This window comes from Mustela putorius, unplaced genomic scaffold (assembly GCF_011764305.1).
Source record: "Mustela putorius furo isolate JIRA1106 unplaced genomic scaffold, ASM1176430v1.1 tig00000129_pilon_pilon_pilon, whole genome shotgun sequence".
NCBI lineage: Eukaryota > Metazoa > Chordata > Mammalia > Carnivora > Mustelidae > Mustela > Mustela putorius.
Genome location: NW_025421290.1, coordinates 48,772,881 through 48,790,407, shown reverse-complemented (window position 1 = coordinate 48,790,407; position 17,527 = coordinate 48,772,881). Strand labels below are relative to the sequence as shown.

General features: G+C 49.9%; 1 protein-coding gene across 5 annotated transcripts in view; it reads right to left on the bottom strand.

Moving 5' to 3' along the window:
* Positions 1–17,527, bottom strand: part of WDR25 (WD repeat domain 25) — a 144,215-nt gene that overhangs the window by 35,453 nt on the left and 91,235 nt on the right. For all 5 annotated transcript variants that reach the window (XM_045073675.1, XM_045073688.1, XM_013057404.2 and 2 more), the window contains one exon: positions 8,129–8,259. In XM_045073675.1, coding sequence (XP_044929610.1) covers positions 8,129–8,259 — 131 coding nt within the window. The remainder of the gene's footprint in view (positions 1–8,128; positions 8,260–17,527) is intronic.

The following is a 17,527-nucleotide window of genomic DNA, read 5'->3' as shown; positions in this document are numbered from 1 at the left end:
GCCAGACTGTGGAAGTCCAGCCACCTGGCTCAAGGTCTTGCCCCACTATTAGCGGCCATATGCGAGCTGAATGCTAGCCTTTCTGAACCTGGGTGCCCTGTCAGTGGACTGGGGAGACAGCCGCCCTGGACTGCTGGGCACTGGAGGAGCTAGGACACAGAGGTCCTCCGTACAGGGGCCAGCAGGTGGCAGGGATCAGTACCCACTGCTGGCAGAGGCCAGAGAGCACCCAGCCCCACCCCCACTCAACAGATGGGGCACCAGCAGTCCAGAAAGGATGGGCAGCCGCCAAAGTCACAAGGAGTGCAGTGGCCATGCTCCTCTCTGCACCAGGTTCTCCAGGCCCTTCCCCAACTCTTCAGCTCTGCACACAAAGTTTGGTTTGAGGCAAAACTTAGAACTGCAGAAAACACAGTGAGTCCAAATAAGAAGTCTTTTTAATATAAAGCTGATGAAAGAGATAAATGGAAAGTAATCAAAACCTCATTAGGGCAAATAAGCAACCTGCCCGCAATGCCACGAAAACTGATGGTACCGAGCCTGTTGCACAGCTGCCGAGTGCACGCTGCAGGGCAGAGACCCTACACAACACCCCTTAGGACATTCACCCAGGCCCCTAGACCATGGCCCCCAGGGCTGTGGTTCACAGCTCTGCCTCAACATCAGAATCACCAGGAGAGCTTCTGAACCTCACGCCTTGTCTGCCTCTGGACAGGGTGGGTGCTGGGCCAACAGTGTTCACTGATGCCCCCACGGTGCCTCCGGCCACTGCATCAGCCCAGGTCAGCAGCTGGTGGCGGCTCTGCCTGCTCACAGCATCCCCACTCGGGGGAAGGATGCCCACGGGAGAAGCGTCAAATAACCAGATTAATGAATGGTGGCTCAGCTTCTGCTTCCTGGATGGGCTCACTAGATGGGATTTATAAAACTTGGTGTTGATCAGGGCTGTTATTCATACACGAGCACCCCCACCCACCCACCCAGGGTCTACTATCAGGTCGGCACTTTGCTAGGTGTGGGGAATAGAGCAGCAAATGAAGCACGATCGCTGTCCTCAGGGGGCTCCCCATTCTGCTGGGAAACTACACACACGAGGGAGAGGCTATGGTGAGTGTCCAAGAAGTCAGGAGGGAGAGTTTGCAGTGTCCCCCACTGTCACTTGCATGTCAGACACACACTGGCAGAGGGGCTGGAACAAAGCTCCAGGAGAAGGTCAAGAAACTAACACAAGATCTGGAAGTCAAGATGGCCCTTTACAAGGTTTATAAAAGAGAAAGAAGAAAATGTAGAACAAGCATTAAATATTGATGATTCCTGTCAAATCAGTACTACAGCAAAAGTGAGCCTGTCAGAGCCACATAGTCATGAGAATTTATCCCGGAACTGGTGGGGGTCAGTGTTCTGGAGACCCAAACAGGGCTAGGAATGCATCTCCAACTCTCCCGCGAGCCAAGCAGAACCCAGGCTCTGCCCACAGAAGGGAAGAGGAACCAGGGCAGAAGCCAAGATCCCAGGTTAGGAGCCATATGACCTAGGTTTGCCAGAGCTTTTCTAATTTCCAGGGCTCAATCCTGCTCAAGTGACAGATAATTTGCTGAGGTTGGAATTCTGTAATTTAATTTTACAAAAAGGGTAATTCACTAACTGTGCAGTATGGTTCTGAAGCATCTGTAGTTTCCTCACAAATTTGATTCATGATACAAGGATGAATTTAATACCTATGTTAACTTGGCTCAAACTACATAGTCATCTTAAAGTGAATTTTGAAGTAACTGCAAAGTAACCGTCCTGAGCATTTCCCACAGGCGCTGGAGAGCTGCGACCATGTCTGACATCTCTGTGGGTCCACAACCCTCGGTCCCTGCTGCATGCAGAGCCAGGAACCCGTGAGGCTGGAGATAAGGGAGGCCAGTTACTGCCACCTACCAAACACCAGGGAGCACCAGGGCTCAGAGCCGGCCAGCCCCTACCCGTCAGGACCACAATGACACACCTCACCTGATGCAGGGTCACCCAAGGTCCCTGCCTCTGTCCTTGCTTCCCGAGTGACCAGTTGCAGCTGACTGCTGCTAGCCTCTACTTCCCACTTGTTGGAGGGCCATTTCATTTGTACAGATCCCGGCATAGCCACTGCCTTCAGGCTGGAGGGGTGGGGGAGTACTGCTTCAGGGCTCCACCATGACCAGAGGGACAACTGACCCAGGATACTACCTGAGCACCTGTCTGGTCCAGGCCCTGTGAGAGATGCTGGGGCACTGACATGACCCAACCTGGCCCCCCATGGGCAGCTGTAAATACCTATCAGCTGAAGGAACCCACAGTCAAGTAAGAAGGCAAGGAGCTAACACTGAAACAGGTCGTAGACAGCGCAGACCAATCAAGGATGAAAGCCAAGGGAGCTCACATGACAGAAGCAAGTAACCTCTGTGTTCAGAGGCCCTCTGGGCTCTGGCTTCTCAAAGTGCAGTCCATGGACCATCTGCCTCTGCATCTCCTGGGAACTTGTTAAAAATATAAGATCTCATGTGCAATGAACTGGATGTGTCCCTCCAAATCTGTATGTTGAAGTCCTAATCCTCAGCGGGATGGTATCTGGAGGAGAGGCCTTTGGAAGGTGATAAGCTTTAGATGAGGTCCTGAGGGTGTGGCCCCCATGATGGGACTGGCATCCTTCCAAGGGGATGAAAAGATTGGGGCTCTCTCCCTCCACTACGTGAGGACACAGCAAGAAAGAATGCCTCTGCCAGCCAGGAGGAGGGTCCTCACCAGAACCTGACCATGCTGGCACCCTGATCTCAGGCTCCAAGCCTCCAGAACTTTCTGAAATAAATGTCTGTTTTTTAAGCCTCTCAGTCCATGGTTATTATGTTCTAGCAGCCCTAACAGACTAAGAAGTCCTCCTCACCGCCAGCCTGCTGACACGGAATCTGCATCCTAACAAGAGCCCCAGGTGCTCGCCAGCAAACGGGCAGTATGCAAAGCCATGCTTTATAGATGGCCTCGTCCTGCCCCTCAACTATAGCAACAGGGAAACCCCGGCTGAGAGAGACTGCAATCTGCAGGGTCTGCCTGCAATCACCCAGCTGCATGCGTGGTACAGGAGGCCGTGAGCCCAGGACTCCTGCAGCTCGGGCCAGCAGCACTGGAAGCTGGAGGGGCTTCTGGAGAGAGGGACCTTACAGTGACACGAAGTCCAGCCCACGGGCCTCCTGGACTCCAGGCCACACCCACGTTCAAGCACACTGCTGGAGGAAGAAGTCAGAGATCCTGCTGGTGGTATTATGCCAGCTCGAGCATGCGTGCTCAGCCGACTCACACAGAACACATCCTCCTGGGCTGCTGGAAATGAAGTCAAGGCACTCTGCTGCGATGAGAGATGTGCTCCAATCATCAAACCCAAGGCAAAGAGAGATCATCCAAGAAAAGAAGAGAGGGAAGCCAAACAGCCCATTTGCTCTAATGAATTGGGCTGGCCCTGAGAAGTCCAGAATCCCAACATTCATCATTTGGCTCAGCTTAAGGATCATAAAATCATATGATTGGAAAGTAGCTTAAAAGTTATCTGTTCCAACTACTCAGGCTCCATTCTCTCAGACGGCGGCGGAGAGGTAGCCTGGCCCCACAGTCATGCACTGGGATGGGTTCTAGCCCACCACAGCACACTTCACCTCTGCCCTTGGAAACCTACCCCTTGCCTTCAAAATGCTGATTCACTTTGACCCAATGATTTGAGTTCTAGGACTTAAGCTGAAGCAAATAAACATCAATATGACAGCACTAGATGCACAGATGTGTGTCTTACAGACCTGGGTGGTCTGTTTGGAGATTATAATGATGGAGAGAAATGTGACTGAAGAACAGTTCTCTGAAAAAGACCTTCTCTGAACACAAAGTCTCTGTAAGGATTTCTCTAATACATGGGGCAGGAAGGAGAAAGTGAAACAAGATGAAACCAGAGAGGGAAAGAAACCGTAAGAGACTCTTAATCTCAGGAAACAAACTGAGGGTTGCTGGAGTGGAGGGGGTGGGAGGGATACGGCGGCTGAGGGATGGACACTGGGGAGGGTATGCACTATGGAGAGTTCTGTGAATTGTGTAAGACTGATGCATCACAGACCTCTACCCCTGAAACAATAATATACTATATGTTACTTAAAAAAGAAAAAGAATGCCTCTACTACAGAGAGGCACAGGGGCTCCCGCCTTGTCAGCCAGATCGGGAGGCTGAGTCTTAACAATCAGTAGAGTGACAGATGTCACAGCCAGACCTATCCAACAGCAGGGCCCAGCCAGGTTCTGCAGCCCATGTGGTCTCTATTATAACTACTCAGCTCTGCCACTGTAGTGTGAAAGCAGCTCCAAACAATACACAAATGAGTGTTTATGGCTATGTTCCAATGAAACTTTACAAAAGCAGACAGCAAGCCAGATTCAGCCCTGGGCTTTAGTTTGCTGACCCTGGTCTCCACCTTCACGTCTATTCATTTTAAGTGGCAATAAAAAGAAAAGAAAAGAATTATCCTCAATGTCCAACTTAGGGAAATGGTTTAATAAGTTAAACTGTTTTAACATGACCCATTCAATCCACTTTTATCAAGTGCTGGTTTATGCCAGACTCAGCTCTGAGCACCAGGGAGAAGGCGAGAAGGGAGTCAGCCAAGCACTCTGCATCAAAGGGAGGCACTGCAAATTCTTCAAGAGTTTGTGATAACAAGGAAAACCCTTATATTATAGTGTTATGTGAAAAGCAAAATATAAAACCGTGTATAAAAATAAGACCAGGGACGCCCGGGTGAGTCTGTCAGTTAGCTGCCGTCTGCCTTTGACTCAGGACATGATCTCAGGGTCCTGGGATCGAGCCCCACATCGGGCTCCCAGTTCAGCAGGGAGTGGGCTTTTCCCTCTCCCTCTGCCTGTGTTCTGTCTCTCTCTCTCTCTCAAGTGAATAAACAGAATCTTAAAAATAAATAAATATATAAATATAAGACCAAACAACGTTTTAAAAAAGACACGCACACCACACGGAAAAAGAACAAGAAAAAAAGGTATTACAATGTTACTAATGCCTACCTTTGGCTGGCCCCACTATTCTCTTTACTTCTCTCTCTCATTTTTTATGTGATCACGGGTTACTCTTAGAATAAAACAGTCCCTCACGTCATATTTAAAAGGGGAAGCTGGTTTTGATTTTTTATTTTACTCTAAGGTCTGTGTCCCTCTTGCCTCCACCTGCAGTTTTCTCCACTGTCTCTGAGGGTGGTCCCCAAAAGTCAAGCTGCTCAGCCCCCGATGTTCATCCTTAGAGAGGGCTGCAGAGTTCAGCACCTGGGACAGCACCACGTACCCTCTCCCAAGCCATCCCAAGGGGGATCCAGGAGGTCAGAGAGCCTTGGCCTTTCCTCTCTGTTCCTCTGGCTGTGCCCACTTGAGACACTCGGGCAACACCTGTTAGAGGAAACGTAACTGAAGCAGGAGAAAGAGCGGTCTCTGAGCCTGCTGATGCAAATGGAACTAGCCCTGTGACCCAGACGGTGAGGAGAGGCATTCGGATTGTTGGTAAAGAGGAAATAAAAACAAACATTGCACAGATCCCTTCACCCACATTATTAGGTTGGGAGAGACTCGCAAACATGCCAATACCAGTCACAGCAACATCTGCTTCTAATTGCTTCTCCCCTAGCTTTTTCAGAGCTTGTCAGATGGCGTCTGCCCTAGGAGAAAATCCAATATTTTTAACAAACTCTTAAATCAGATGGCGTCTTTGGTGAGTAATCTCTTACGTGTTCGGTCTTTGAGGCTAAAAACAGTAAGCACACCTTTAAGGGACGTGGTCATCAGCAGAGGCTCAGTAATCGAAGGTCCCTCTTCAAACAGCATGACTAAGAGTTTCCAACACACGCAGCCCAAATATAAATGTTCCAGTAATTGTGTGGTTTTTTTTTAATCCATTGTGTCTACTCCTTTATGGGTAACTTTTCTCTCTTTTCCAAATATTTTTGTAAAAAGAAGTTTCTTTATGAAAGAAAAATATGAGACTTTTTTAAAGAGTACATCTCTCCATGCTTTAATTTTCCCACAAGATACCTATAGGCAAAACTACATTTTCTTTAGAGAAACTGTTTCTGCTCTTGGGTTCTCAAAGCACCAGCAGTCCCTACTACCAGCCTGTTGGGAAAATATCTTCCTGCAGCAGCCAACTGAACCTTCGAATCCGGGAAGTCCAAGGTGGGGCAGGAGGCAGTCCTAGAGGGGAAGCCTTCAAGGCAGAACCTTTTGGTACTGTAGCAGGCTGGAGCTCTTCGGAGTGGGACCCCAAAGCCCCCTGAATCCCCTGAATCCCAAATGCAGCGATACTCTTACAGTCTGTACCTTCTTCTTTCAAAGTTCAGCTTAACATGGGTCTTATAAACTATTCTATATGACTCAAGTTGCTGGGTGCCTCTTAGACCAGGGCAGTGCTTCCTAGATCTTGAAAATGAGTCATCCTAAAGTCATGGGGCAACCCCAGAGGCGGCCCGGCCGTGCCCCTTCCTTATTACCCTCCATGAACTCATCCTCATCCCTGGCTCCTCACTGCTAACCCAAACCAAGACTCACATGACTGAGAGCCTCTCTCCTCAGGGCCAGTCCCCTTGCCCAGAGCCCAGGCCCTGCCAGGTCAAGTCGGCCACTGGTCCCCGTACACATTTCATACTCCTGCCTTCTACACATATATACTCTGCATGGGTGCCTTCTTCCTTCATCCCTCCACTCAGTCAACCAAGGCTTGTCAAGTGCCTACTATTTGCCAGGCACCATTCTGGGAGCTAGAAGTCAACAGCAAACAAAACAGACAAAAATCCCTCCTCTGGCAGAGCTTATGTTCAAGTGAAGGCAGACAGGCAAATATATAAAGATATAAAATCCACAGATGGTGATAAAGGGTAGGGAGAATAGTGAGGTAGCAAAGGGGACTAGTGAATGCCAGGGGGTGACCATCAGGGTGGTCAGAGAAGTCAGAGAAATCAGAGAAGGCCTTACTGGAGAGGTGAACTGAACTGTGTAGGACAGAGGGAGAGAGCCTCTACAGAAAAAAAAACAGGAAAAGAGCATTCTAGGTGATAAGTGCAGCATGCGCAAAGGCCCTGAGGTAGGAATGTACTGATGTGTTTTAGGAAGGCAAGGATGATGGTGGGGCTGGAGATGGTGAGAAGGACGTGAGGGAAGATCATGTGGGCCTTATCGGCCATTGCAGGGACAAAGGCCTTTACTGTGAGCAAAATCAGAGCCTGGAGGTTCTGACGAGGAGCACATCTGACATGCACAGTGACAGCTGACTCTGGCTGCTTTGTTGAGAACAAACTGTAAGGAGTGGGGAAAAAAGAGATACCGCATTGGAAACTACTGCAATTATCCCAGCAAGAGTCAACAGCAGCTTAAACCAGAGTCACCACAGGTCTGCTGACGGTTTGGATGTGGGGGTGAGAGGAAGAGCAGAGACAGGGATGACTCTGATGGGGCTGGCCTGAACCCCTAGATAGGCAGAGCTGCCATTTTTTAAATGGGTGAAGGCAACAAGAGCAGCAGCTTGGCAGAGGGTGGGTGTAGTGCAGTGGAAATCACTCCTGTCAGACTGATCATGACCAGCTTTTTAGCGCCAGAAGGAACGTGGTCTCTAAGAAGCCTTCCTCACACTAAGCTGAAAGTACTCCTCCTCATGAACTGTGAACAGCCACATGAACTGTGGCTGCCCTTCCCTCACTGCCCCCCAACTCTGTCTCTCCCTCATGCACACGCACACATGCATGCACACACACACACACACATTGCAACTCCACACCAGTTACCTGCATCCAACATTATTCCCTTTAGTAACCCAGAAGCTGATTCATTTTATGCCATCTAGAAACATTTGCACACAATAGATGCTCAGTAAACGTGTTCAGTAACAGGTTATATAGAATCGCACCTCTGATGTTTCAATATTCTAACAATTCAAGAATGTTTCTCTTATGCTGAGCAGTGATGAAACAGGAATGGCAGTTAGCCCCTCTCCGGGGTCCTGACCTAGATGCCGGCCCACGCCAGGCAATCACACGGCCGCGGCAAGCTCTCCCTGGAGAGGCCACGGAAGGGAGATGGGCATCACCTTGCCGGTCCTTATATCCCAAGCTTTGACTTCAGGGTGGAAGCCTCCACACACAAAAAGGCTGTGGTCTTTCGGATGAAATTTCAAGGTAGTGATCCTAAAGTCACTCTGACCACTGAAGACCTGGGTTCCTACAACACAAAATGGAGAAGAGTGAGTTAAAAAAGACTCGATCACAAAACGAATATCTTAAAACTCAGATGCCATCTGACGCAGAGCTACAGGCAGATGCCGCCTATCTGGGCCTGAGGGGGCCACAAGACTTTCTGGAAGTACAACAGGGGCAGCAGCAACTTCGGCCTCAAGATCGAGCCAGCATCCCCACCCTTGATTAGCTGAACTCCCCAAGGGCTAAGCTAATGGCCGGACGCATGAACGCCGCCACCTTTCCTGTGTTCCGTAAATACTGAGCATCAACTCATCTAAATCACACAATGCCCTACCCCTGCTCCACAACTGGAGGAAGCCAAGACTCGGGGAGATTACATAACATTACCAAAGCTGTACAACTAGTAGAGAGATTATTTACCTAGGAGTCTAAAAATGAATAAGCAGGATGCTCCAAAGTGGTCTTTTTAGGATCAGCTGTCTTACAATCACGACCTTACAACAATCCATGAATGGTTTGCTACAGGGTGTGGCAAGTAGGGGATGTCGTGATACTCTGGGCAACAAATGAGAACATGACACCACAGGGTCCTGAGTGCCAGCACAGACAGATGGTGTGGCTAACTGCGGTCTCCCTGGTTCAGTGTGATTCAAGACAGTCCTTGCCCTTTACCTGTCTGTCGTGAAACTGCTGTCACGCACTTGTGTGCATGTGCAAATGTGCGTACATACACACGTAAAGTGTGAAAAATGTCTGTTTTGTCATCAGGATCTTTTAGAGGTCAGTTATATAAACAGGTTGGGCTCAGCAAAAGTGGGGAATGGATCTCTGACCCTGAGCTCAGGTCTGCTGGGCTCCAAAGCGAGCCCAGGGCACTGGCTGTAGTTCTTATGTGTTCCGTTCAATACCGCTGAAAATGTATTCAGAAACCAGACTGGCCTTGGAAGCCATTCTCACCACCAGCGGTCTCGGTTCTGCCTCTGAACATATCCCCAAAGGCCAGGCCATTCCACACATCCCAGGCATGGAACCTGCTATGCACCACACCCACCAGGTAACATCCCTCAGGGATGTCAGCGAGGGCTCCCCCAGCCCAAGAGGGACAACCTTGATTGCCCTCAGCTCACAGAAACTCCTCCGCTAGAGAGGCAGTGGGCAGTTAGAGACACAAGAAGCTGGTGCCCAAGAAGCAGACCATTGTGACACAAAGATCTCAAGCATCATTTTCTCTTCTAGGAACCCAGAAACCGTGTTTGCTCATTCATTTCAGAAAGCACTTCCAGCTGCCCTGCTTTGTGTTCAGGACCCCCACACAGCGCTCTACCAGCTCACTAGGTAAGGAAATGAAAGTCATCGATTGGTACTCTGGAGTTACAGCAGGAGCCTTTATAAATCCAATTTGCCTAGATCCGTGGTCTCTGCACTCTTCTGACAGCATGGCCCCATCAAGAAAAAGCCCTTAAGCACGTAGCTTCAAGAAGTGTGTTTATTGGGCGCCTGGGTGGCTCAGTGGTTTAAGCCACTGCCTTCAGCTCAGGTCATGATCTCAGGGTCCTGGGATCAAGTCCCACATCGGGCTCTCTGCTCAGCGGGGAGCCTGCTTCTCTCTCTCTCTGCCTGCCTCTCTGTCTACTTGTGATCTCTGTCTGTCAAATAAACAAATAAAATCTTTAAAAAAAAAAAAGTGTGTTTGTTTGTAAGTTACACAATGTGCTACCATGCCAATAAATTATGAGCATTAAAATACCAAAAATTTAAAAAATGAAACAAGGTGGGATCAGGAGAGAGATAAACCATAAGAGACTCTTAAACTCATGAAACAAACTAAGGGTTGTTGGGGAGTGGGAGGGATAGGATGACTGGGTTATGGACATTGGGGAGGACATGTGCTATGGTGGGTGCTGTGAAATGTGTAAGCCAGATAATTCACAAACCTGTACCCCTGGGGCAAATAATATACTATATGTTAATTTTATAAATAAATAAAATACCAAAACTAAACTACTTTAAAGGAGGAGACAAGGACAAAATAACCAGCATTTTCAAATATATTTTAACATGCCATTTATTAAGTGCACCAACAAAGCCCTTTGAAATCATTAAATCAAATGAGTTACAACATTTTTAGTGAGAACTACCAAACTGGCTCCACTTCCAGTTGGACGTAGGGAACTTTCAGTGACTCAATGATTTGAAAGTAGCCCAGTTACAGCTTGAGTTTACTGACTGAGGACTGTCAGAGCCAGCAAAGACTTCCCCCAGCGATGCACAGACCTGGACGGAAGACATTCACCACTGGCATCAAGGGAGATGATGTCTACTTCTACCCACTCCTGATCCAAAGGACTGTGTGAACATTTTACTAGGGAAGCTCCGGCTCCCCTCGGGTCAAAGAACTGTTCCTGCGACTAATCAGAGAAGTATCACTGCAGTTGCATATTTTTAACAACCAAATTCAAAATCCACCAGAATTTTCACTTAAAGGATATTAAAGCAGACTAGAAAAACTGCTCCCAAGTTAAGAGTGCAGATTTTAGCATTTTTAATAGGGAACATGTTCACATAGTTTTCAGCAATAAAACTTAGAAAATGATGGAAACAGAAACATCAGTTCTCAAAACATCCTTCCCATACTACAAACTTCTTTTTTTTTTTTTTAAAGATTTTATTTATTTATTTGACAGAGAGAGATCACAAGTAGGCAGTAGGCAGAGAGGCAGGCAGAGAGAGAGAGGAGGAAGCAGGCTTCCTGCTGAGCAGAGAGCCCGATGCGGGGCTCGATCCCAGGACCCTGGGATCATGACCTGAGCCGAAGGCAGAGGCTTAACCCACTGAGCCACCCAGGTGCCCCCATAGTACAAACTTCTTGAAAAGCAGTCACTCTTGTTCTTTCTTGAAGTGTCACCTTTTCCATGATGGATGACTGTGGTTTTCCCCAACAGCTTCCAGGGCCCACAGTCTGCAGTTAACTCGCCGTCAGAGAACACTGCGGTTTTGTAAATGAGGGCTCTACACTTCTTTAAGCTTAACAAGCCCCTGTTGCTGAAACACGCAGTGCACAAAGATTTCCGTGGTCATCCTATGTCACTGCGATGCTGTCAAGAGCTGGCCACTGCGTTATCATCTGTGATGGTGACAGGACTACAAGCAACAGCATCGCTGTCCAACCTAAGAGGAGCAGTTAAGGCAAATGCAGGTGTCTGCCCGGTGGAATGTTGAAAAGCTGTTTAAAACTGGAATCACAAACAGTGCTCTTTGGCAAGACAGACAATGCCTGATACCTATTCTTGAATTACGTAAGTATTAAGTAGGGATTGGTATGGACAGAGACTGGGAAGAGATTCACCAACTTGAAATGAACTGTTCTAGGGGTAGTGAGATAACTTTTTAAATTATACTAATATTGTTGTCATAATGTTGGAGTTGTTTTTTTTTGTTGTTGTTGTTGTTTTGTAAACAAAGAATTCTTCCAAAAAGGCATCGGAGAGATAAGCAGACTCACAGTAGTCTGGGTCCCATGTGTCTCTCTCATCAGGTCCACAGATAAGCAACTCTCTCAAATAAACAAGAACTGCCCTCCCCAGGAATTAATCTAACTAGAAACCTGGTACTTCTTGAGCTTCCTCTTCTATCCTGAAACTCGTTCCAGCTACAGCTGGAGGTCCGAAACCACCCCTCACGTGCCTAGTTAGCAGCCACCCCCTCCTAGGGAGGATGGAGCCAAGAGCTGCCACCCGAGTCTCCACGTGCCCAGGCCAGGACTCAGAGACGCACACGCAGAGCTCTCAGGATGGGCCTCAAACCTGCAGCTCAGGCCTCAGGACACTTGCTCCGGACAAGGAGCTGGGGATCTATGGTGGGATGAGGGAAGGGACAACCATCGTGTCCCCTCGATGGAAAAGGAACACGTAAATGCCACTGTGGCCCCCACACCAAGAAGGCCCCAGCAGGCCAGAAATCTGTCTTCTTGACAGAGGCAACCGAGTCCACCGCTGGCTCTTGCTGGTTCAGATTCACTGCCAGTCCTTAAGCCCAAAAGGAAAAACAAACCAGCTGCCTAGAGGGAAGTGTTCCTCGTTTCTTGGACCATGGTATACATGCTTATTTCAGAAATGGCGGTGAATTAGCCAATTTTTTCAAAAAGTGCAGTGATATAGTCTTGCCAGCAATGGGAGAAAAGTGAAAGCTGAGTTGCTAAAAGATGAGGACCTTTTCTGCTAAAAACAAGCAAACAAACAAACAAACATGTATTTCTGCATGTTGTTCTTCAACCTCCTGAAGAGACTAAGAGAATCGATGTCTATTAAGTACTAAAATGTTCCTGGTTAGAAGACAAGCTATGGCTTATGCCTTTTCTCCTAGTTTTGTTTGGAAGAACTGGGTCTTTGCTGTATTTGTTAAAAGGGTCCAAACTAAAAGATTTTAAAATTTTGTTTTGTTTGGAAGAACTGGGTCTTTGCTGTATTTGTTAAAAGGGTCCAAACTAAAAGATTTTAAAATTCTGGGGGTACCTGAATGGCTCATGGTTAAGCATCCACCTTCAGCTGAAGTCATGATCCCAGCGTCCTGGGATGGAGCCCTGCATGGAGAAATCCCTGCTCAGCGGGAAGCCTGCTTCTCCCTCTCCCACTCCCCCTGTTGATGTTCCCTCTCTCGCTCTCTCTCTCTCAAACAAATAAAAAAATAAAATCTTTAATAAGCTTCCATATCTGCAATGGGAAACATAAAGGGAAGGAGGTCGAGCACAAGACTGTGGCTCAGAAATCAGGACCCCAGCTGCCATGGTCCGGCGCTGTGCTCGGAGCAAGAGGTGGTGCAGCAGAGGGGCTGAGAGCCACACAGACCCAGGTGCCACCCCAGCCCTGTCACTTCCAGGGGAGGAACCTTGCAGAGCCTTGTATACATAAGGCTGTCTGGAGGGCGACATGCAACATACACACTACACATTACACAAGTGTTCCAGAGGACACGGAGGAGAGCAAACGATGAAAGGGAGCCTATGATTGAAAGAAATTAAACCCATTACTGAATTCATCCTTGGTTAAATTAAAAGCTAAAATCAAAGGCTGTAAGTTTTTAACAGCAGGAACCTTGGGAGGAATGATCTGGAGTTTCTGTTTTGAGACTATGAGAACACGATTCCCTGGGCTAGCCTTAACATTTTGTTGTAGAGACATGGACAAAGGCTGGAGGTATTTATCAGAGACGATCTCCAACCTGAACACCAGCCACAGTGGAGGTGAAGGTCCTTTCTCATCAGATTTGTTCCCACTCTACCTTTTCACACATCGAGTACCTTGTTTGTCATCTCCTCTCTGGCGAGGATACTTTAAGCACAATGACTAGTTGCTACGTAACCTTTAACCTTGAGACTAGCTCTGCTTGTTTACATGCTTGTTATAGAAAGTTCTATTTGTTCACTGTATGCTGCTTACAGGAAATTGAGTTTTAAAATATTTAATCCACTAACACTGGCTTTATTGATCTGGTTATAATGAACTCAACCAGTAGAAGAACTGTTCAGATCCTCTTGGAGTTAGGAAAAATCACGTCTTTCCCTCTTTTAATCAATAATGATACAAATAAACTATAAATCGTCATTAGAGCAAAAATATGTTTAAAACAGAATGCAGAAACTCAATTTGTTCTCTTGACACTACTATGACTGCCCAAGCTTCCATCACCAGTGTTGCTAAGACGAGGCAGTTGGTAATACTAGCCGGGGAATTCATCCGAGTTTCCCCTCTTCCTTTCTCAGGCAGAGACCCAGGAGACCACACACGTGCCTGGGGCAACACTGCCTGTCCACCCTAATGCCACCTTAGGGAACCCTATCATCATGCAGAGCTCTGGGTCCCCAAGGGTCCTCCTTTTCCACTCAGCATCTCTGGCCCCCAGCCCAGCTCCCAGCACAAAAGAGACATCTGATCCAGGTCAGATGAAACCCAAGTATGGGTTCCCAAGAAAGAGAGGGGAAGTTCTCGCCCTCCTCTCCAGGGAGATGGCACCTGCGACCTCCAGGCTTGCGTGCAGCTCGCACATGCCATGCTGCAACCCACTGTGGTAGGTGTGACTCGTCCACTTCACAGCAGGAGAAATGAAAGCTCAGGAAGGTAGGCCCTCACAAGGCCACACAAGTCAGCCCTGCTGGGAGGGACGCTGGACCCAGAGCCCTGCTCTCTGCACCCTGCCCCGCCTGACTGCAAGCGATCTGTGACCTTTCCTTCTCCTCAGCTCTTTGTTCACGTCCACAGACTCCCGCACATGGAGGGGAGACGCTGACGGGGAAAGCTGAGGCCGTCGGCTTGTGGTGATTGAGCGTGTGTTCCAGGCAGGCGGCATATGACTCATTTCGCTAAAATCAATATCGTTACGCTCATCCTCTGGGAAGTACTCGGCCAGCTGTAAATCTAACCATCCTGACTCCAAGTTAACAAGAAAAGGGGCTTACTAACTTCCAAATCAAACTCTGTGAATCAGAAGCAGCGGCCGTGTTGGCAGAGTCCTGGGAAGGGTCCAGGTGAGAGGCAGAACAGGCTCACGTCTGCAGGTCCCCCGCAGAGCAGTGGGGGCCTTCGGCTCAGCCCAGCGGGGCTCTTCAATCTGCAAAACCGGGGTAAGAAAGTGCTGAAGCTGGTCCTGAATCAAGAGAGCGGCGTGGAAGCCGGCGGGCCCCAGCCCGCTGACAGGCCACAGCTGCCGAACGAGAGCAGGCGGCCGCAGCGGTAAGACCGCGTTTACACCAAGTCTGGCCACAGCTCTTCGTTATCTGGACCTGGACAAGACTGAGTTTTCTAAAATTTAAAAAAAAAAAAAAGTTCTCAACTTGCAAACAAGGTGTGTACAAAAATTTTGCCGCAAGCTGGCTTTCTGGGGTCCCACAAGCACCGGTGCTCAGGCTCCTGGCCGGTCCCCGGAGGCTGCCTGACCCCGGGAGGCAGCCACTGAGTGCGTGCAGAGACGATATGATGCACCGCCCGGGCTGGGTGGAAGCCAGGGAACTCGCACCGTTGAGGAAAACCCGCCTTTTCTCCCCCCAGAGGGTGAGGGCTTGGCTGTGTGTGGACATGCGGCAGGACCTGCAGGCACCTTCCAAAGTGTGAGATAGGGGCTGGCAGGGTGTCTCACCGAAGTCCAAGAACATCGGATTTAATATCCAGAACTAGGGTCAGTTTCACCCCGAAGCTGTACAGAAGGAGGGGAGAAAAGAAACCTGAGACCGGAGAGAACAAGGCTTCAGAGTGAGAGAGAAAGGGTGTGCATGGGAATGGGGCCGGCGTCTGGGGCTGAAGAGGGCGCAGCCCTGAGAACAAGCTCATCGGAAAGCGGGCCAGGAGCGGGGCGTCGGCGAAGGAATGAGTTTAGGAAAAGAACAGGTGGCTGAGGATGAGGGAAGAGCAGGGGAGTCAGCAGGGGCCCCGCCTGCGTCAGTGGGAGGGAGCGTGAGCAGCTGCTCTGGACGAGAAGGCACTGGAGGGGCAGCACCCGGGCCAACGTCAGCTCAGCCCTCACTGGGTTCCAGCCCCTCGGAGACTCCGTGTCTCCGTCCAGGCAAAGTCCTGGGCCCCAAGGACAGACGACACGAGACATGCCAGGACCACTAGGAGCTGCACATGTGCCCACCGGCCAGGGGCTCACAACGCCACTGGGGGTGTGCCTTCCCGCCTCCACAGACACCTGAAGGGTGCCTAACTGAGTCTCTCTGAGCTGTACTGGGGGGACACACATGGTGCTCAAAAGCCAAAGAATGGAGAAGCCCAGGCACCTCCTCCAAGACCTGGCGGGTGGCACTCCTCAGCACAAAAGGAGTCCCATCTGTGGCATCTTCTTTAAAGCCCCATGAACTCCTGGTCCCCTTCATCAGCGTTCGAATTTGGATACTTCTCGCCCTTCCTATGCCAAGCGTCCTCAGATCGTCACAGCTAACAGTTCTCCCACTGGAGCGGCAGCCGTCAGCAGCCAGAGAAGCCTCCTACAGAAGGTCCCGTCGAGCTCCATCTCAGTGCGCCTTTCTCCTGGAGGCACTAAGTTATCTCCACAGGAGGCAAGCCAGCTGCTGGCGGGGGTAGGGGAGCAAGCAGGCTCCCCTAAGCAAACGGTTTGTCCACAGCAGGGAAGCAGACGTGGTGGCCTCTGCTAGTACCACTGGCCAGAGGCGGACCCAGCTCTGTCCCTGCGGCTGCGAGGCCTTGGGCAAGTCCTTGAATATTCCCAGCCTCAGTGTCTAGTAGGTCAGTGAAATGGGGATAAAAACACTGTCTTCCAAGGTTGGAGTAGAGACTGAATACATAATAAGCAAAGGGACTAACATCTCTTTATTAATCTCCGTTCGATACAGGCCGAGCAGAGTGCTGAACCGGAGCTGCATCACCCCCGGCCGGGCCCACGGTACACGCTGCCTATGGGACATTCCCCTTTCCTGGAGTTTTCTGTGATGGGGGCCCCAAACACCATGACCAGAACACACTTCTTGGAAAACAAGAGCAATGGCTATGTGTGGGTCCAGTCCCAGCTGGCTGCTCGTCTGCATGCCCCACAGCCTCCCACTGAAAGACACAGGGACCCCCAGAGCAGGAGGAGCTAACTAGGGACGGGGAGCCCAGGCTGCTAGCAGTGGGTATCTGAGTAAAGAAGGCCACGGACCTTCTCCAGCACCAGGTGCCTGGAAGCTGGGCTGTGGGAGGTCTGCGTGCGCACCCTAAATGAAGGGCAGCTGCCGTGCATCACCAGGAGGAAGCTGCTAGCTACCACGAGTAGTATGTTGTCATGGAGAAGCAAAACATGGAGGAGAAGCTGGGAGAGCCCTGGAAGGCCTGTTTTCTTCCCAGCCTGCCCCCCAGACCCACACAGGGGATCAGGGGCCACACCAGTAAGCCAGCTGGGGGATCATCGGACTGGGAGCTTTTGAAGGCGAGCCACCAAAGCCCAGCGACCAGAGTCTCTGGACACACAGCAGCAGCAAGGTCATTCTGTCCCACCATCTGAAGGGGTTCGGAGGCAGTGATGGAGGGCGGGGAGGGACATCTTTAGTTGCGTGCCTACCTTGGGCCAGGCATTCTGTAAAGCAACCACAAACACCATCTCAGCTATTCCCCTCAACCAGCCCACCACCAGCCAAGGGCAGCGCCCCCCTCCCACAGAGGCGGAAACTAAGTGGAAGGACGCATCTGCTCCGCCACCCATGCTCCTTCTATCCCACTGCACTGCCTCCAGCATCAGGAACCTGGGACCAGGTGGCATTGCACGGACGTCCAGGACAGGCTGGACACACATCAAGAAAGCTGACCAGA